This window comes from Girardinichthys multiradiatus, chromosome 23 (genome assembly GCF_021462225.1).
Source record: "Girardinichthys multiradiatus isolate DD_20200921_A chromosome 23, DD_fGirMul_XY1, whole genome shotgun sequence".
Taxonomy (NCBI): domain Eukaryota; kingdom Metazoa; phylum Chordata; class Actinopteri; order Cyprinodontiformes; family Goodeidae; genus Girardinichthys; species Girardinichthys multiradiatus.
In genome coordinates this window covers 27,715,076-27,735,981 of record NC_061815.1, presented here as the reverse complement: position 1 = coordinate 27,735,981, position 20,906 = coordinate 27,715,076, and the positions used below count along the sequence as shown (strand labels likewise).

Here is a 20,906-nt window from a genome sequence, read left to right as displayed (position 1 = left end):
AATTTGAATAAATAACTAACTTTGACTGCACTGTTCAATGGTTAGGATTAATTAGAATGTATGTACCTGACTGTTGTGAAGTGCCTTGAGACAACATGTGTTGTGAATTGGCGCTATATAAATAAAACTGAATTGAATTTGATTTTCTGTATCATTGTAATGTTTTTCCTCATGTTGAGTGCCTTGTTGCTGAAAAGCGCTATATAAATAAACTTGACTTGACTTGTATATGATGTGGCACCATTTTCTTGCTTCTTAACGGACCAACTAAACATTTACTTTTTCTCTGAGGCCTGCAGAAGCAAACCGTGTTCCAGAGTTTCCTGCAGAGATGCGGTCTCTACAAGCCGAGTCTGAAGGAAGGACAACGGCCCCGCATCACCGTGGTTACGGTAATGTGCAGTTGGTCAGCGGACAGAACGAGCCGTCTTTCACCCACTGCTCCGGAGGTTAGATGGAAGCTAACCGTTTGTTGACTGTGGACGTTTCTTCAAACTTCATCGTCGCTGGACAACTCCTCAACACGTTCATAAGAGGTTAGGTTTTGGCAGAATAATAGAGAAGGATTTAGATTGAAATGATCTAAACGTTTTTCATTTTATGAAATTTGGTTTTATTTGGGTTGAGCTCAGCTATCTTGGTGCTAGCAGACTTATCTGCAGCACACATGTTCAGTTTTGTGTTCTTTGTTTGTATGTTTTTAAAGTTAAGACAAACTTTACTTGAAGGGTGATTTTAAACAGAAGATTGTTCATAACGCGCCGTCCACGCTCATGTATTTTAACCATTTTATTGACAATATTTTTAAAGGTGTGTGTTTGATTCTGGTGCTAAGCTATTAGCCTCCTTTGTTAGCTTCAACTGCTAACAGCTAAGGACATGTGCTTGCTGCCAAATAATATTTACCCAGAAAGGTTTAGTTTTCAATCCAGTAAATAATGTGTCCCTAACATCATTTTACTAAATCTGATAACTAAGTAAACACCATTAAGCCCTATTTCCCCAGAAAGATTTGGCTCTTTTCCAAAATATTCCCTTAAACATTTTACCATTTCCTTTAAAAATATGTCTTTAAATATTATTTCAATAAATAAAGGCAGCTAATGAGACATCGTTGAGAAATGGTCATCCAGAAGGTTGGTTTTATTCAGAAGATCATTCTTTAAAATATTATGTGATTAAAATTATATTTTATCTGATCTTGCATTGTGAATGGTTGTCTAAATGTTTGCTGATTATTGTCTAAGTTGGTTCCAAGACTAACTTAACTTCACCTCCAGATTCTTCAAGATAATCCTTGGTTCTCAAACATAAACATTTCATGGTAATGTTGCATCACTCTTTTTGTCATGATTTTCAATCATCTTTAATCCACTTGTTTATATTTTACATAGTCCATTAGTCTTCGTTATTCTTTAATTATGCTTGGTAGTTTAGTTGGATTGTTTTAGCATAGTAAAGTGTTTGTTGATTGAAATATGTTTGACTTTGAGTTGACTTATTTTTGTTAATAAATTCTTGTATTTTAAGAAATTGTGTGAATTCATTCCATGTGTGTGGAGAGTTTATGCTGTTCAATAATGTCAGAGCTCGTCTCACACCTTTCTATTTTGTCCTAATACCATCGCCTTACTGGGCTGGTATTCACAGGACAACCCTTAACAGACCGAAATATTATTTGATAAAATATTAATATTAAATATTAACTGATATTCTCAGATTTATAATCACAACATGTGTATGTTAATCAAACTGTTCATTTTTATCTAAACCATAATCTGTTACATTGATGTTATTGTAAATCAGAATATCTGTTAGCCCAGGCAAAGGTACAGTAATGTTTCCTTCTGACATTTCATTGACTTATCTTGAACTTTTTCTGCAGTCTCTAGCTTACAGAATACAAATATTGGCCCTTCCATGAATTCACCAAAATCAGTTTTTTTCCCCTTGCTTTTTTAAAACTGTGCAAACAAAAGCGGCAATAAACTGATTGCTGTCCATGTTTCTTTGTTTTTTCTCAGTGTCGTCTTCTTGGTTTGTGGCATTTGGCAAGTAACAATTTAGTGTAATAGCAACAACTGTTATGTTTGTTTCCTCTTTAAATTGTCATCCTAGCCTGAGTTTTCATGAGGCATTGATGGGCTCAGTTGGATTTAGTTTGTCTAAAAAACCCTGGAGTCTGTGATCACTCAGCAGCAGAGTTAATTATATGATCCCCAGGCTTGCAGTCGTGAAACAAAAAACACGGTTGTCTTTGTTCTGTGATGACTCTGAAAGTCAGGTAGTTTGTCTCCTTCTTAACCCCAAGGGCAATTTAGAGAGATTAATAAACCCATCATGCCTATTTTTGAACTGCAGGAGGAGGACATACAGGTCCTTCTCAAAAAATTAGCATATTGTGATAAAGTTCATTATTTTCTATAATGTCATGATGAAAATTTAACATTCATATATTTTAGATTCATTGCACACTAACTGAAATATTTCAGGTCTTTTATTGTCTTAATACAGATGATTGTGGCATACAGCTCATGAAAACCCAAAATTCCTATCTCACAAAATTAGCATATCATTAAAAGGGTCTCTAAACGAGCTATGAACCTAATCATCTGAATCAACGAGTTAACTCTAAACACCTGCAAAAGATTCCTGAGGCCTTTAAAACTCCCAGCCTGGTTCATCACTCAAAACCCCAATCATGGGTAAGACTGCCGACCTGACTGCTGTCCAGAAGGCCACTATTGACACCCTCAAGCAAGAGGGTAAGACACAGAAAGAAATTTGTGAACGAATAGGCTGTTCCCAGAGTGCTGTATCAAGGCACTTCAGTGGGAAGTCTGTGGGAAGGAAAAAGTGTGGCAGAAAACGCTGCACAACGAGAAGAGGTGACCGGACCCTGAGGAAGATTGTGGAGAAGGGCCGATTCCAGACCTTGGGGGACCTGCGGAAGCAGTGGACTGAGTCTGGAGTAGAAACATCCAGAGCCACCGTGCACAGGCGTGTGCAGGAAATGGGCTACAGGTGCCGCATTCCCCAGACCTGGGCTACAGAGAAGCAGCACTGGACTGTTGCTCAGTGGTCCAAAGTACTTTTTTCGGATGAAAGCAAATTCTGCATGTCATTCAGAAATCAATGTGCCAGAGTCTGGAGGAAGACTGGGGAGAAGGAAATGCCAAAATGCCAGAAGTCCAGTGTCAAGTACCCACAGTCAGTGATGGTCTGGGGTGCCGTGTCAGCTGCTGGTGTTGGTCCACTGTGTTTTATCAAGGGCAGGGTCAATGCAGCTAGCTATCAGGAGATTTTGGAGCACTTCATGCTTCCATCTGCTGAAAAGCTTTATGGAGATGAAGATTTCGTTTTTCAGCACGACCTGGCACCTGCTCACAGTGCCAAAACCACTGGTAAATGGTTTACTGACCATGGTATCACTGTGCTCAATTGGCCTGCCAACTCTCCTGACCTGAACCCCATAGAGAATCTGTGGGATATTGTGAAGAGAACGTTGAGAGACTCAAGACCCAACACTCTGGATGAGCTAAAGGCCGCTATCGAAGCATCCTGGGCCTCCATAAGACCTCAGCAGTGCCACAGGCTGATTGCCTCCATGCCACGCTGCATTGAAGCAGTCATTTCTGCAAAAGGATTCCCGACCAAGTATTGAGTGCATAACTGTACATGATTATTTGAAGGTTGACGTTTTTTGTATTAAAAACACTTTTCTTTTATTGGTCGGATGAAATATGCTAATTTTGTGAGATAGGAATTTTGGGTTTTCATGAGCTGTATGCCAAAATCATCCGTATTAAGACAATAAAAGACCTGAAATATTTCAGTTAGTGTGCAATGAATCTAAAATATATGAATGTTAAATTTTCATCATTACATTATAGAAAATAATGAACTTTATCACAATATGCTAATTTTTTGAGAAGGACCTGTAGTACCTGGAGAGAACACACACATGCATGCAAACCCCATGCAGAAATACCCCAGGCTTGGATTTAAATGCAGAACCCTCTTGGTGCAAAACAACAGCATTAACAACTTCGCCACTGTGCACATCAATGGCCTAGTGGTTAGAACAGGAGGTTGGTGTTCTGGAGGGGACATAAGGGGCCAGGCTCGTATCCCACAGATTGCCACTCTGGGTCCCTGGGCCAGATCCTTAGCCCCAGAATGCTTCATGGGTGCCACACAATGGCAGCCCACTGCTCCCTATAAGGGATGGGTTAAATGTAGAGGACAACTTTTGTTGTAATGTACATGTGCAATGACCAATAAAGATGATTATTAAAATATGGACCATGTAATTTGTACACCATATCTATTGGATGTATCAAAAATCTAACTATGAAAATATGCATACATTGTGATAGGGATTTCTGAACAAATTTCTAAGTCATGTCAGTGAGAGGTTGTTTTAAGGTCTGATGCTGTATGAAAGGAACAGCAACCTTTTTATCAACACTTTATCTGCACTCAACAGATTTTTCTACTTTGTTAAATTTGAAGAGTCTATATAGGAACTTTGACAACATCATACTTTTCCAAAGCCAAAAAGAGTGCCACTCTTCACCAGCTGTGTGTTATCTTGTTAAGCTCGGATTGGTCAGAGCTGGTCTCTGGCAAGATTTATAACCATCAATGGTGCACTTCTCCACTGCTGGTCTTCAACATGATAACTTTTCAGGTCCTTCTGGGGTATGGCATGTTTATTTTTATGATGTTTTGGCTGTTAAATATCAATTGTTGATATAAATGTTTTTAAAATATATGTTCAGGGGTTTCCTCTTTACCTTGCTGGTTCTGGATGCTCATGGTGTTTCTGTCAAGGGTATGGTGTCTACTTTAAAATGACATGCTTAACTAAAATCTCTTTACTTAACTAGTTGTTCTCCTAGGTTCAAAATCCCCACACCAGAGCACAAGTGGCACCAATACAGGGGATAATGTCGCCTCTCACAGAAGAGTAGCTGCTGGCCAGACTGCCCCTGTGTCCTATAGGGCTCCTACTGGTGTTTTCAAGCAAGAACGCAGTCCCCCCCAGTTTGTGCATACAGGACCAGTGGTTGTTGGTGTGAGCTCCATGCCTGAAGCTGGTTACTCTACTGGTACTGTTCCTATGCCAGCAGGATATTATAGTGCTGGTTCCTTTATGCCAGGATATGATGGTGGCTCTCAACAGACTGGAGCAGCTCAGTCTTCCCTCCCAGGTAGCCTCAAAAATGGTTCAGTCAACTTTGAAATGTATGAAGAGAATTTAACATATTTCCACCCCCTCCAGATGCAAAGTGAAAAATTGCTCCTCAAGCCTTTGAGGAAGCATCAACTGACACCCAAAGCCAGAGTTCTAGTGCCTTTGGCCCTCCTCTCCCACCCCCTGCACCTGCCCTCCAGTCTGGGGAGACTTCTAATGTGAAGGAAGCTGAACTTGGGAACTTCCATCAGCAGACAGAGGAGTTTGGTTATCCAGCTATGGGGCCTGCTCAGGGTTTTTGACCTGTAGTTCTAAGTCCTGGTGTGTGGGGCTACCCCCTTCCTTACCCTTTCCCCTTCCCTTACCCTGATTTTGACAACAGGCTTCTGTATGGCCTGTACCCTCCTGGCACCTACACTACCTTCAGCAAATAACACGAGAAGGGCAAAGACTACTACCAGACCATCCACCATCTGAAAGAACATGGTTCTGATGCTCCTGACACACTCCAGAACCCTGGAACTGGACAGCAGAAAATCTTCCCACATGCCCATAAGAAGTCCTAAATCTGAATATGACAAAGGTGGGTAAGGACTTTCACTTAAAATTATTTCATCTTGACCTTGAATGAATTCTCTTTTCTTTTTAGATGGAGAATTCTTGAGGATATCCCAGTCTTTTAATAAACCTTTCCCAAGACATCTTAATATGTTGCATCATTTGGATTGCAAAGTTGTACATGTTGTTTAAATGCCACCTGAATAAAGGCATCTCTTAGCTGGTTTAAGGTGGCAAGCTGGGCTTGAAGACGAGCACTTAAACCAGAGGTGAAAAACTAAATGGTGCTGCCAAAAGATGAACTTTCCTGGCTTGCTGCATGCTGCTGTGACCCTTTACTAAAAGGGGTGGTATGCTTGTCTGCTCACAAATTGCCATTTTCTGCAACAACCCTCACAATGTTTTCAGATCTAAAAGGTCCAGTGTATATGGTACATTTAGAAAGGTTTGTTTCAAAGACTTGATGTCTACTGCAAATCAAACAAGGTCAAATGAGGATTAAAGTAGGTCAATGGCTGGCCAGTTCATTGCACTTCTCTCAAACTCTAATTCTGGCAGCCTTTTTCTCAAACTTTTCTACACTCAATTGGCATTTAGTTGACTTGGCCCATTCATTCTGCATTGGCAACATGAAAAGTATCAACGGTTAAGGTGCTAATGGAGTCAAAGCTTCAATGGAAACCATGTATGCAAGACCTGACAAAGCAGTAATTAAACACTTCAATTAGTTTCTATGCTAAAGATTTGATGCTTTAGAAAGTTCAGCTCAAAAAGCAGACCTTCCAAATGTCACAGGCATTTCAGTGTTTTGCTGACTGAACAAAATGTATCTAAGGATTTCTGATTCCTTATAGGTTAATTTGCAATGTGCCAACCTTGACATGTTTGTCAACTAATGTTGAAGTATACTTTAATGGGACAAATTTACACACTGTCAATACAGAACTAAAAGCACCAAGGCAGCACATTTATTAAAGAAAACTTGTGCATTAAATGGATCTTAGGCTGCCACTTGGATCGGTGTGTACATTTGTGGTTTCCACAGCAGAGGCAGCTGTCAGGCCTGTAGCACTGGGCCTATGCCACTACAGCTCTATTTTTGGGAACACATGTTCAAAAGGTCAGATAAAGAAGCATAGGAATCCTCACAAAGCTGGGGGGGGGGGGGGGGGGTGAAGGTGGATAACCACAAACACAGGAACGCATGTTCAATTGAGCAGTGTTCCTGTGAGGGTAAGAGGCAAAAACTGAGATGTGAAAGAAGTCCTGAAGATTTAAACTTTTACAATTAAATTAGAGGAAAAGAACATCAATCAAACTCTTAATTTGGACATCATGGATGGCGAATCACCAAACCAGGGGACAGAAATAAGCTGCCAGTCAGACACCAACAACCAGGTCTGTTATTTTTCACTTGTAAATTGTATCTTAACGGTCTACATAATACAAACTCAGTGATTATCATTATAGACCCTGTACATTTGTGGCCTTAGCGGGTGTTGTGGATCCGTTATTTTGGCTACATATGTTACACCTGTTCTTACTTCTAACTGAAAAATGACTCATACGTTATACAGAGTGATGCACAGTGAGCATGCTCACTCCTTGGAGCTTCCTATTCCTGCTGATGACTCAGTCCTGAGATAACTGACCCGGGGTGGCTGTTACTGCCGGAGGTCATTAACAAGGAATAACACAGGGAAAAGAACAGTAAAATACAACTTGTGATGAATTTTTTAGGTTCTAAAATCATGACCGCGGCTAAATGTGTACTTTTATTTAGAGCAATATAGGTGTATATTATAAAGTCTTCTAAAACCATTTCAGTGTCTCGCAAAGACCAGAGTGCTGCATAGAGTGATTATATACTATAAAAGATTATTCAACAAAAATGTAACCCTATTTTATGTTTGAATCTAGTGAAAGTATGAGTTTTTCTGCATTTCAATTGTATAAAGTGTTAAATCTCTTTGTGCACAGTTGTTTGCAAAAGGCTTGTCTTATCCTTTTTTTATTCTTTGAAAAAGGCTCCTAAAGTTAAGCAATAAACAACTATATATCAAACATAATTTTACATGGAACTTTTGAAAACTTTACTTTCAGCCTGTCGTAACACAGTTTGATTTAATTTCTTTTACTAGATCCATGAAAAATACCAAAGATAACACAATTTGACAGATAAAGTAGAAAGAGTGTCAGAGTTTCATACATCTGACCCATAATGCAACCCTCAGAGGAAATACATTTGGTTATGATATTCAAAAAGAAGTAGGAACCTAACTGGTCAAGCAAGCTGAAAAACACCAGGGTGCCAGCTAGGAAAGAAGCACCTTCTCCAAAATAGAACCCATCAAGATCAGCTGAAATATGTGGCTACCCAGTGCCTGTGATACTTTGTCACTGCACAAAGTAAATAGTAATGAATAGGAAGGACTACTACCAGATTCTTCAAATTTATCTAAAATTAACATTAAAACATTGATCCAGTTGGGTGTCAAACAGAAGAATGATCCCAAACACACATCTGGACTGTTTTTTAGAAGAAAATCAGCAGACCAATAACCATACTGAAAATTTGTGGGCTATGCTTAAAACTGGGATGGTGCCAGATAAAACCCCATTAAGATGGGTTCTACCAATTCCACCAAGACAAGTGCTCAAATATTCAGTCAGAAACTTGATGAGTATAAAGTGTGTGGATTCTCAGCAACATAAAATCGTTAATTTCTCCAAATATTTTAGGGTTGTATGTATATATTTGAATCTACATGCATAATTCTGACCTTTTCTGGATTCACCAAATTCACCATAAATTTAAAGTTCTGCAGCCTCTATTGTTTAAATCAAATTGTATTTTTTATGACCTTAGAGATTCATTAATGACATTCACTCACGTATAGTTTACTATTGTTTCTGTGGTTGTCCAGCCAGATGAGCCAGGGCTGGATGAGTGTAAAGACTCAGTGGACACACCAGAATGTCAGAGGGTAACTGATGTCACAGAGAGCGAGCAGGCAGAAAAAGCACAAGATAAAGATAAAGCTGAAGATACAAACAAGATGCAAAAGCCTGTTGAAGAGGCTGAACCAGATAAAGAGACAGAATCAGCTGTTGATGATGTGAAGGACACTGTAATGACAGCAGAGAAACAAGATAAGAAAGAAGATGTGGAAGACGGAGTCAAGAAAAAAGAGCAGGTGGATGAGATACAGAATCCAGAAAATGGGACCGTCCAGGAGGAGATCAAGGACAAGGAAGGGGAGGGGGGAAAGACAGATAATCAAGGAGAAGATGTGAAAAACAATGAACCAAAAGAAACTGAGCAGGACAAACATGCAAACAAGGTGAATAAAGAGGTAATTGACAAAGGAAAGGTAAAGGATACAGAAAAACAAGTGAAGGCTAAAAGAAAGGGTGGCCTTCCCTCTTCCTCTATCTCCCGACCAAGACCCTCTGCGCGCTCAATTAGAGCGTCCAATAGAAATGATATTATTGCCAAGTTTCAACAAGGTGCACCAGAGTGAGTAAAAACCTAAAGATGAATAAACCTTTACATTAAAATATGACTTCACAAAGGTTAGGGAAACTGTGTTCTTTTCTTGTTTGTAGGACACCGATAGCTCGCAATTTCAAAATTCAGAAGTCTTCTACGGCTGCTGCAACTGGAGCTTCGATCAAACAGAAGATTCTTCAGTGGTGCCACAACAAGACACGCAAATATGAGGCAATTTCATCATGTTCAACCTATTAAAAACTTCCAGATTCAATTTTTATTCTCACTGCCAAGAAATGTAGAAAAGAAGACATGACCGGTACTGTTCTTTGATTCCTGTAGGGTGTAAACATTGAAAACTTCTCGTCGTCCTGGAGTGATGGGCTGGCGTTCTGTGCTCTTATCCATCGCTTCTTTCCTGATGCTTTTGACTACAGCTCACTGAAGCCAGAGAAGAGGGAGGAAAACTTCACTTTGGCCTTCCAAATAGCAGAGTAAAGACTTGTTTTATATCAAACATATCAACAATTAAATGCCACATTTAATTCGAAGCATTTGTGTTGCCATGAAAATCTGTTGAAACAACAATGCTTTACTGACCTTTGTGTCTCATCAGATCTCTCTCTTTTGCCCCCATCCTCCAGGTCGCTGGCTGACTGCTGCCCTCTGCTGGAAGTGGCTGACATGATCATGATGGGCAACCACCCAGACCCGATGTGTGTGTTCACATACGTGCAGTCCCTCTGCCACAGCCTCTCCAAAATAGAGAAAGAAAGGAAGGACAAAGAGAAGACTGAAAGCCAGAAAGAGGAAGGCAATGATGCAGCGGGAGAGGAATCATGTGCTGACTGTGAGAAGATGGAGAACCAAGAGGAGAAACAAGAAGAGGGCAAAGAAACAAACGGAAATGAAGAAGATTGTTCAATGAAGTGTCAGGATGAAGATGCTGAGGGAGTTTTAGCTGAGGTAGAGACCTAGAACAAGTCTGCAGACAACACAAAAGACTGAAAAGACCAAAAATTATTGTTGATGGCAACTTAGTTTAGTGTTGCTTAATGTTCTAAATATAAGGAGATTTGTTTTTGTTATTTTCACTCAGTGCTGTATTTATCACTTTTTGTTTTGAGCACACTCCAAAAGCAGAAGATAAATTCTTCACATAAATGTGTGTCAATAAATAAAAATAAATAGTAAAAGGAAAGTATTACACAAAAGAGAAATCATTGTGTGGAACAGATATAATGGTCGATTTCATAATGTGAACAAACTATTTAAAAAAAAAAAATGTTTTTATTTTTTTTTTAAACTAAGCAAACAAATACACTATAACTGTAACATAAAGGCTTTTTCAGCATATACAAACTCATGCTGTTTATGAACCAACAACCAAACAAGTTAGACTATGAATTATGTATTTCTCTCCTCTACTGCATTTGGCACTGAGAATGCCAACAATGACACCTATTCTTCATATTAAGGAGCCTCATATTCTGTGCTAATCAGTTCAACTTCATTGATATATTTTTAACTGCCCATATTTCTATGAGATTTTACCTCTCCCTTTCTCCATGTCTGACAACAAATCCTCTCTCCCAGCTATCTTACTAGACTATGCCTACACGTGTATTTGTTTTGGTGCCGTTTACCTGCACTGCATTGCAGTCTGTTTTGGGTCACTTGAAACAGAATGAGACCTTTGTTGTTGTTTTTTTGTGAATCAGTTTGCTTTACACATTCACAACTCTCCAAATGAACCAGGACCACAAACACACACAGGAGGAAAACAGCAAGCTGGCGTTCACCACAATGAAGGATAGGACAGCATCTGTTACCCAACAGCAAACAAACTCCACACAGAACGCAAGCCATTAGGAAGGGGGTCCTAATTGAGTTTAAGGCTTAAAATCAAACATTAACACAGTTTATAGATTGGTCATATCTGGACTAATTTCATTTACACTAAATATAGGCTGATAATTAAAAAATGTGATCGCTGAAACCCATTTATGAAAACAAAAAGGAGAGCATGAGAAAGGGCTTGCACCTTTGGAGGACCGATCCTGACCAAATTAAAAATAAAAGCAGAAATACATATATTTTGTTTTTCCTTTTCCTTAGACATTCATCAAGAAATGTACAGTACAGACCAAAGGTTTGGACACACCTTCTCATTCAAAGAGTTTTCTTTATTTTCATGACTATGGATATTGTAGCTTCACACTGAAGGCATCAAAACTATGAATTAATACATGTGGAATTATATACTGAACAAAAAAGTGTGAAACAACTGAAAATATGTCTTATATTCCAGGTTCTTCAAAGTAGCCACCTTTTGCTTTGATTACTGCTCCACACACTCTTGAAATTCTGTTGAGCTTCAAGAGGTAGTCACCTGAAATGGTATGAAATCTATATACACTTCCCAGGTGTGCCCTGTGAAGTGTATATACAGGTCCTTCTCAAAATATTAGCATATTGTGATAAAGTTCATTATTTTCCATAATGTCATGATGAAAAATTAACATTCATATATTTTAGATTCATTGCACACTAACTGAAATATTTCAGGTCTTTTATTGTCATAATACGGATGATTTTGGCATACAGCTCATGAAAACCCAAAATTCCTATCTCACAAAATTAGCATATTTCATACGACCAATAAAAGAAAAGTGTTTTTAATACAAAAAACGTCAACCTTCAAATAATCATGTACAGTTATGCACTCAATACTTGGTCGGGAATCCTTTTGCAGAAATGACTGCTTCAATGCGGCGTGGCATGGAGGCAATCAGCCTGTGGCACTGCTGAGGTCTTATGGAGGCCCAGGATGCTTCGATAGCGGCCTTTAGCTCATCCAGAGTGTTGGGTCTTGAGTCTCTCAACGTTCTCTTCACAATATCCCACAGATTCTCTATGGGGTTCAGGTCAGGAGAGTTGGCAGGCCAATTGAGCACAGTGATACCATGGTCAGTAAACCATTTACCAGTGGTTTTGGTACTGTGAGCAGGTGCCAGGTCGTGCTGAAAAATGAAATCTTCATCTCCATAAAGCTTTTCAGCAGATGGAAGCATGAAGTGCTCCAAAATCTCCTGATAGCCAGCTGCATTGACCCTGCCCTTGATAAAACACAGTGGACCAACACCAGCAGCTGACACGGCACCCCAGACCATCACTGACTGTGGGTACTTGACACTGGACTTCTGGCATTTTGGCATTTCCTTCTCCCCAGTCTTCCTCCAGACTCTGGCACCTTGATTTCCGAATGACATGCAGAATTTGCTTTCATCCAAAAAAAGTACTTTGGACCACTGAGCAACAGTCCAGTGCTGCTTCTCTGTAGCCCAGGTCAGGTGCTTCTGCCGCTGTTTCTGGTTCAAAAGTGGCTTGACCTGGGGAATGCGGCCCCTGTAGCCCATTTCCTGCACACGCCTGTGCACGGTGGCTCTGGATGTTTCTACTCCAGACTCAGTCCACTGCTTCTGCAGGTCCCCCAAGATCTGGAATCGGCCCTTCTCCACAATCTTCCTCAGGGTCCGGTCACCTCTTCTCATTGTGCAGCGTTTTCTGCCACACTTTTTCCTTCCCACAGACTTCCCACTGAGGTGCCTTGATACAGCACTCTGGGAACAGCCTATTCGTTCAGAAATTTCTTTCTGTGTCTTACCCTCTTGCTTGAGGGTGTCAATAGTGGCCTTCTGGACAGCAGTCAGGTCGGCAGTCTTACCCATGATTGGGGTTTTGAGTGATGAACCAGGCTGGGAGTTTTAAAGGCCTCAGGAATCTTTTGCAGGTGTTTAGAGTTAACTTGTTGATTCAGATGATTAGGTTCATAGCTCGTTTAGAGACCCTTTTAATGATATGCTAATTTTGTGAGATGGGAATTTTGGGTTTTCATGAGCTGTATGCCACAATCATCCGTATTAAGACAATAAAAGACCTGAAATATTTCAGTTAGTGTGCAATGAATCTAAAATATATGAATGTTAAATTTTCATCATGACATTATGGAAAATAATGAACTTTATCACAATATGCTAATATTTTGAGAAGGACCTGTACACTGCTCAAAAAAATAAAGGGAACACTCAAATAACACGTCCTAGATCTGAAAGAAATATTCTCATTGAATACTTAGTTCTGTACAAAGTTGAAACAAAAATCATCAATGGAAATCAAATTTATTAACCAATGAAGGCCTGGATTTGGAGTCACACACAAAATTAAAGTGGAAAAACACACTACAGGCTGATCCAACTTTGATGTAATGTCCTTAAAACAAGTCAAAATGAGGCTCAGTATTGTGTGTGGCCTCCATGTGTCTGTATGACCTCCCTACAATGCCTGGGCTCCTGATGAGATGGCGGATGTTCTCCTGAGGGATCTCCTCCCAGACCTGGACTAAAGCATCCAGAGACATGATGTCCCAGATGTGCTCAATCGGATTCAGCTCTGGGGAACGGACGGGCCAGTCCATAGCTTCAATATCTTCATCTTGCATGAACCGCTGAAACACTCCAGCCACATGAGGTCTAGCATTGTCCTCCATTAGGAGGAACCCAGGACCAACCGCACCAGCATATGGTCTCACAAGGTGTCTGAGGATCTCATCTCGGTACCTAATGGCAGTCAGGCTACCTCTGGCGAGCACATGGAGGGCCATGCGGCCCTCCAAAGAAAGGCCACCCCACACCATTACTGACCCACTGCCAAACCAGTCATGCTGAAGGATGTTGCAGGCAGCAGATCGCTCTCCACGGTGTCTCCAGACTCTGTCACATGTGCTCAGTGTGAACCTGCTTTCATCAGTGAAGAGCACAGGGCGCCAGTGGCCAATTTGCCAATCCTGGTGTTGTCTGGCAAATGCCAAGCGTCCTGCACGGTGTTGGGCTGTGAGCACAACCCCCATTTGAATATTATGTGAGCACCATCTTCTAATTCTGCATATTTCTGATTACATGTAAGTGATGTGGTCCAGCCAGGCCTTTAAACTTGATGACGTGGACAGCGGAAAGAGGCATCACAAACATCTGCAGACCACCTGTGTGATGCTTCACTCACCATCCAGAAAGACAAACCACAGGTCTCAGTTGCAGCATCCCATCCATGTCTCTGACCTTGCGAGAGATTTAGCAACACCGCCAGACTTTCTGTTCAGAAAGCCTTTTTGTTCTGTTGAAGAGGTGTTTCAGGAACCGGTCACTCAAGTTGATCCTGCTGTCGCCATTGTAAATACTTGTACATAGTTTTATTTTATACCTTTTGTCTTGTAATCTTGATCTGTTTGAATGTTGTGTTTTTCCATATTCTGTTTAAAATGCAATTTGTAATTTTCGAAATAAACTTTGTGTTTAGAAATTTAAATGAAGTTGATGTATTGTTAGGTCAAATGGAAATAAAACACATTGGTGACAAAAACAATTTTGAAATTTATTAGAACAGTTTAAAACTTTAAGAAACTATCTGAACAAAACGTATTTATTTATTTCTTATGTAGCACCTTATTTTGGTGCCATTCTTTGGAAAACAGTCTGTCCATTCTCTGTGCCCTCATGTCCTCCCTGATCAACTCCATCATCTCTGTCCCTCTTTCTTTTCTGACCCCTTCCTGCTGGCTCACTGTCTTCCTTCTCCATCTGGTTGCCCACCGCTCCGCTTGGCCCTGGGGTGTCCTCAGGGATGAAGGCAATTAGGACAGGAGGTGTTGTGGAAGACCTTTGTCCCAATACCTCATCCATAAGGACAAACCAGGGCCAAGTAGCAGCAGTGGGCTTTTCACTGACTCCCTCTCCTGACCCTGGATACTTACAATCCTAAAATTAGAGGGAATAAAAAAAGTTGACTAAACAGAGAAACCAATAAGACTTTTAGAAATATTTTTTATTTGTGTGTGACATGAGAAGTTATATTTCCTTTTCATATTGTCCCACTTTTTTGGGGGCCTGCAAAGAGTTACTACGGTGGGAGCGGAAAACTCCGAACACGTCGGAGCACTTTTTGAAATTAAGCGATGTCTTGATGAATCAAGCAGATTTTTCACGTCTACAGTTATATTCCCGCACTAAAAACATTGTAAATGTTCATTTGTGTCACAGAAAGTGTAATTTTTCAGTTTACTCACAGCTTTGCCACTGTGGTCCGCCATGGCTGCCCGTTTGACCAAACCGCTTCGACCCGCAATGAATCATGGGAAAAGATGGACCGCGAAGGATACTCACAACTCATCCTTCAAATTGGGCAAAAGGACACATTTGTCGGCCGCACTTGACAGACCTTCCGCACCGCGCTGTGACGTAATTGGCCCACAAGTACGGACTTGGAAGGATCCAGCACCTGAATTGGGACACACCCTCGGCCTGCATATGGCTCCTCCTCCTTCCTGTATATTGACCAATAGGAGAGGAGCTGGAGAGAAGAAGGCAGCCCTCCTGATTTGCATAATGATGCAGAAATGCATACAGTAAACAAAAAAGAGAGATGAGGAAACGTAAAAAGAACAAAGGCATGTGTAAGGAAAAGGAAATACAAAATATATATATTTCTGCTTTTATTTTGAATTTTGTCAGGATCGGTCCTCCATATACACCGGGCCCCATTCATCCAAGAACCGCTACTGTGCACACTCAGCATAATTTCTGTATGCAGGTCGGACAACGTTTTTCAGAGTTTTCACTGATCCATGAGGTTTACAATAATGAGGTGCTTCTGCTCTCTGAGTTACGGTAATCGCCCTCTTACTACCAGGAAGGACGACCATTGTGTAGTCTCGTTTTCAGGGCTAAGACGCACAGCTACCGACCGTGTAGTGTTGTTTTCCAACGCATTTCCCATTAAAACATGTCCTTAGACATGCCAGCGGCGCTCGGGTGCCGGAACATGGAGTCGCAGCTTCTGTCCATCATGAACGTGTTGGTGAAAGCTGCTGTAGCGGAGATCGTCCAGCTCTTCTCGGAGAACTCCGAGTCTCTGCAGCTGCATCTGAGCCAGAGCCAGAATGAAAACGAAAACCTGAGGACGAGGATGAAGGTGATGAGAAGTGAGCTGTTCTCCCTGAAGCTCCAAATCAGGACGAACCGACCGGCGAGCCGCTTCTCCGCCTTTAGGGGGAATATAACCAAACCTCGGCCAAAACCGCAGGGTAACGACCCAATTTCATAAGCGCTGCTTTTACTCGCGTACCGGAAAACAGGCGCCCCTCGTGGCGAGCAATACTTGGTACCAGCAGGGCCGGCCAAAGATTGTATGGGGCCTCAATCAGAATCTGATTTGGGGGGCCCAATTGCAGTCCAAGACCAGGCCTAACATCCCCCCCTGCTATCTATTGATGAGTTCTATTCGTACTTGAAAGTACTCTGACGTACTTTCTGGCTGCAAGTAGGACATTTCAACTGGCATGCCCCAGAAAGTTGGAATTACGAGTCCGAAAGTCAGGGCAACAAAACTATTCTCGACTTCCGCATTCAAGATGGTTGCTACTCGCATCAATAGCAGTAAAACGTTCTTACTTTGGCTGTTTTTAGCAGTTCCTTATTATTTATGAAGCATTTCGTCAGTCGTACACATGCTACTTTTCATTGTTTATAAGACGAGATGTTTCAACGCTGTTAATATGCAGGAAATACTGTGTAGAACAGTGTTTTTCTCATTGTTATTGTTTTAAGTCTGCTGTTACAGTTGCTAGCAATACGAACAAAAACAAACAGCATACTAGAATGCTACAACTCGGGGATGACGAAAACTCTTGACTTCCCAGTTCCGACTTCCGAGATTAATGGAATACAGTGTATGTCCAGGCTTGATAACTGATATTTTATTTCACATACCTAGTTTCATAAATTACTCATTTATGTGAAGAGATGCATTTTATCTGCTATTTACCCTCATGGTTTAAGTAAAATATTGTCCAATAGGGCACAACAATTTCCACATTTTATAGGTATGTTAAAGGATCTGTGCACAATTTGTGACATTTATTTTGTGATTAATTCCATAATTTATTTACCTGAAAAACTAAATTATTTGTGACTAGAGACTGGCCAGCATGATATTGCTGTACGATATCGCTCAGTATAATAACGATTTCAGCATAAAGACAAGGACCAAGAACTGTACTATCTATATATATCTACATATATAACTATATATATATATATATATAGATCTATATATATATATATAGATCTATATATATATATAGATGACAAAATTTGTCTGTTTCAAAGCTTTTTAGTACCTTGAAATAGCTTCATACAAGCTCATGCCTGGCTCTAACTGAACTTTTAATTTTGAACTTTATGCCTCCACAGCTTTATCATGACTATGGCTGCACGATATTAGGAAACCGTGTTGGTGAATGTCACAAATGGGAATATGACCTGTGATAAATAATCAAATACTAAACATTTTCAATGTATTTCTGCCTTGGGTTCATTGCAAATAACAAATATAAATACAATATATCAGGTAGTGTCTTAATAACCTTACCACCTAACCACCACTTTAACTTCAAAAGCATTTTATGCTGCATTAAACATTAAGCTTTATAAACTATATATCACTACCCTAGAAAGTGTGAATGCTTGGTACTTAAATTGTTAACAAATATTTACTGCAGCCCCAGCAGTACTTTGTAATAGTGGTATTGCACACAGTGTTGGTAAATTTGGAATATATGGTGCAGCCCTAATTAGGACCTAAAAAATATTCTGACCTATTTTTCTTATATTTGATAAATATTTTTATTTTCTGTAGTAATGCATTGTTTGCAGAAAGCATTTAGAGCTATTCTTGGTATCAGTGCCATTTATCTGTCTGTATACTTGTTCTCTTCAGTGTTCATAAAGCCAGCAGGCACTGAAAAAGATGTTGTTGAAGCTGCTTCCACCTCTGCTCAATCCCAAGGCAAGACTTCATTCTCCACTATCCAATTGCAGGTGAATTTAGTTTTTAAATTCTTGTCAGTCTGTTTGAAGTTTTGATTCGCTCAGGCTTGTGCATCCTTGTTTTTCAGTGTGCTGATGTGGACAGTCCAGAGGTCATTCTGATTAAAGATGAGGACGATGTTATAGGATCTGGGTCAGTCATTGGTGAGTCAGCTTCACCGGCATTGTTTCCTCTTCTGTTTTGTGGGCAACATAACGATAAAAGTGAAGCTAATAAACATTGTTGTCCAAATTAGTTTATTAATTTTCAACATGACTAGGGATGCACCGATACCAAAATTGGGGCAGATATCGATATCCGATCTTAATATCGCTGTTATGGCCGATAACCGATATTTACCGAAATTATATATCATATATATCTCACTACCCTTTCAACACTGTGAAAAAGTGACCACACCGCTGACATTGCTTGTCTGCTTCAGATAAACGCCCTATAGTCCTTGACTGCATCCCTATAAACTGTCACATGCCCTAACAAAAACCAAATGGCCCAACCCCGACCCGACCCTCCCCCTTCAGAAACACATACACAAACAGCAACAATATAGTAATAAATTTGGGTTATTAATATCAGCCCAGTTTTACTTATAGTATCTGTACCGAATCCAATATAAAAAAAAGACTAACATCATCTGATACCGATGTTATTGCTGACATACCATGCATCCCTAAACATAACCCATTGCTCATGGTGAAAGTCTTCCCCCTCCTGTCAGTGTGTTTTAGTTGAATATTCTACGATTTGTTTCTTTTTCAGGTGAGGATAACTCCGGAGATGATTGCATGCAGGTTGCAGGAAATCGGCACTTAGACTCATCTGGCTCCTCCTGCATGATGGATAATAACAAGGAGCTGAGAATCGTGAGTGTTCACAGCGGAGGAGAAGCGCCTCTGCAGGAGGGCAGTGACATCCTCTTCTCTGCCTCTGAACTTCAGGTTTTGAGCTCTCTGTCTGACCACAGCTCGGATGCCCGAGCATCAATAGGAGTGATGCAGGAGAACAATACTGAAGTGGTGAGAAATGTCCAACTTGAAAGGGATCCTTCCACTCAGAGGGCTTTAACAGCAGGGCACCAAGCATTTAAGTCCCCTGGAGCTGGGGCAAACGGACAGCCCAACCACATCAGCCAGTTCTCCCAACAGCAGAATGTCCTCCCCAGCCCGATCAACAAACCCCTGGACTGTGGCTTCTGCGGCGAGCGATTCCACAGTCGCGAGGACCTCATTGTTCACCGTGCCGGTCACACCGGCGAGTCGCCTATGCCTTGCTCCTTGTGCAGCAAGACTTTCGCGAACAAGACCACGCTGGCCATCCACATGCGAATTCACACCGGCGAGAAGCCGTACGCCTGCTCGCAGTGTGGAAAACGCTTCACGCAAAATGGCAGCCTGAAGATCCACCTGAGGACCCATTCTGGAGAAAAGCCATACTCATGCAATCAGTGCACAGCCAACTTCAACAATCCCAGCAACCTGCGCAGACACATGATCACGCACAATATACATGAAGGGCTCTAATCCTAATTAAATACAAGACTAACTGGGTTAACACAGCATTTACACCTTTCAGTGTGGTGCTGTTGCTTCTTTCTGAAATGTACGTTTTTATGGAAATGTATTTATCAGGATGTAGAATTTTGTTTTCTTTTACAACTTCCTGGAAACGCACAGCAGTGTTGTGTCAGAAAGTACCATTTCCATGTTTGATGTGTGACCTGAATATATTTCAGGTCAGGACAAGATTATTCTACATTCTCAAAAACATCTTGTCAAGGAGCATTTATTGGTGAAATAGGAAAACTGAAGGATGTACCCTACCAGAAATATTTATCTGCCTTTTTTTTTTTTTTTTTTAATGTGAGAGCATTGTTATTCATTTTGATTCAGGAAAGTCTGTAAAATGAACACTAAAAAACAGTTTAGTATTTTATGTACATTTAAACTGACTATTTGGAACTTTTCAACATACACTATATTGCCAAAAGTATTGGGCCACATCCAGCCAATCAATAAATTGGGATGTTACAATCACTTCCATGGCTGCAGGTGTATAAAGTTTGGTGTGGAGAAAATTGACTGGCCTGCAAAGAGTCCTGACCTCAACCTTTTTGAACACCTTTGGGATGAATTAGAATTCTTGTTTTCTTATCTAATTATAAACACACTCCTAATCCTTGTGGAAGATGTTTACAGAACAGTTAAAGTTGTTATTGTTTGCAACTATGGGTCCATCAACAAACAAGACCTTATAGGTTAAGAATAGGATGTCAATAAAGTTCATGTACAAGTAGACAGACAAATACTTTTGGCAATATAGTGTAGTTTGGAGACATTTGTTTTTCTTTTCAGAATTTATTTAATCAAGAGTAGAACATGAAACAGTACTAGCCTTTAAAAAGGATAACTGTTCTGGTTATTGGCCTTTAAAACATGGGAGGGTTAGGTGAGTCAAATAGGATCCTTCAACATGTATTAAGCAGTTTTCTTACATTGCATAATTGATAGTAAAAATAGACAGAGGAAGAAGGCAGTATTGCCAGGAAATGTTCTATTGTTTATGAAAAAATGTTATTTTCATTTATAAACAGCTCCACTGTTGTTGCTTAATTTCCCAGGTTTTGTATCTTCCAGATATTTTCAGACTTTTTTTAGATTACCTTTTGTTAGAATGTCTCTTTATTCCATCACGAATTAAAAATGTTCCACTTTG

At 40.4% G+C, this 20,906-nt stretch overlaps 2 protein-coding genes and 1 long non-coding RNA gene across 3 annotated transcripts; all 3 read left to right on the top strand.

The window, feature by feature from the left end:
* Window positions 1-4,647: 4,647 nt before the first annotated feature.
* On the top strand, window positions 4,648-5,907 carry LOC124859766. The gene is made up of 4 exons (XR_007036179.1): window positions 4,648-4,704; window positions 4,893-5,216; window positions 5,288-5,783; window positions 5,850-5,907. It is a non-coding gene; the product is annotated as an uncharacterized LOC124859766 (long non-coding RNA).
* Window positions 5,908-6,934: 1,027 nt separating this feature from the next.
* On the top strand, window positions 6,935-10,460 carry smtnl1 (smoothelin-like 1). Its single transcript, XM_047353903.1, has 5 exons — window positions 6,935-7,156; window positions 8,686-9,278; window positions 9,368-9,482; window positions 9,594-9,745; window positions 9,896-10,460. Exons 1-5 carry the CDS (start codon window positions 7,094-7,096, stop codon window positions 10,227-10,229), a joined length of 1,257 nt encoding a protein of 418 aa, XP_047209859.1. The 5' UTR covers window positions 6,935-7,093; the 3' UTR covers window positions 10,230-10,460.
* Window positions 10,461-15,558: 5,098 nt separating this feature from the next.
* Window positions 15,559-20,906, top strand: LOC124860675 (oocyte zinc finger protein XlCOF8.4-like). Its single transcript, XM_047354178.1, has 4 exons — window positions 15,559-16,389; window positions 18,084-18,184; window positions 18,262-18,337; window positions 18,954-20,906. The coding sequence occupies exons 1-4, from the start codon at window positions 16,089-16,091 to the stop codon at window positions 19,712-19,714; spliced, it is 1,239 nt and encodes a 412-aa protein (XP_047210134.1). The 5' UTR covers window positions 15,559-16,088; the 3' UTR covers window positions 19,715-20,906.

What these genes read in the sequence shown, in the direction of transcription:
- LOC124860675 (XM_047354178.1), top strand. Translation starts at nt 16,089, where the DNA reads ATGTCCTTAGACATGCCAGCGGCGCTCGGGTGCCGGAACATGGAGTCG. An exon ending in ACCTCGGCCAAAACCGCAGG is followed by an intron (nt 16,390 to 18,083) that starts GTAACGACCCAA and finishes TGTTCTCTTCAG; the next exon opens with TGTTCATAAAGCCAGCAGGC. An exon ending in TCTCCACTATCCAATTGCAG is followed by an intron (nt 18,185 to 18,261) that starts GTGAATTTAGTT and finishes CTTGTTTTTCAG; the next exon opens with TGTGCTGATGTGGACAGTCC.
- smtnl1 (XM_047353903.1), top strand. Translation starts at nt 7,094, where the DNA reads ATGGATGGCGAATCACCAAACCAGGGGACAGAAATAAGCTGCCAGTCA. An exon ending in TTTCAACAAGGTGCACCAGA is followed by an intron (nt 9,279 to 9,367) that starts GTGAGTAAAAAC and finishes TCTTGTTTGTAG; the next exon opens with GACACCGATAGCTCGCAATT. An exon ending in TTGGCCTTCCAAATAGCAGA is followed by an intron (nt 9,746 to 9,895) that starts GTAAAGACTTGT and finishes CCCATCCTCCAG; the next exon opens with GTCGCTGGCTGACTGCTGCC.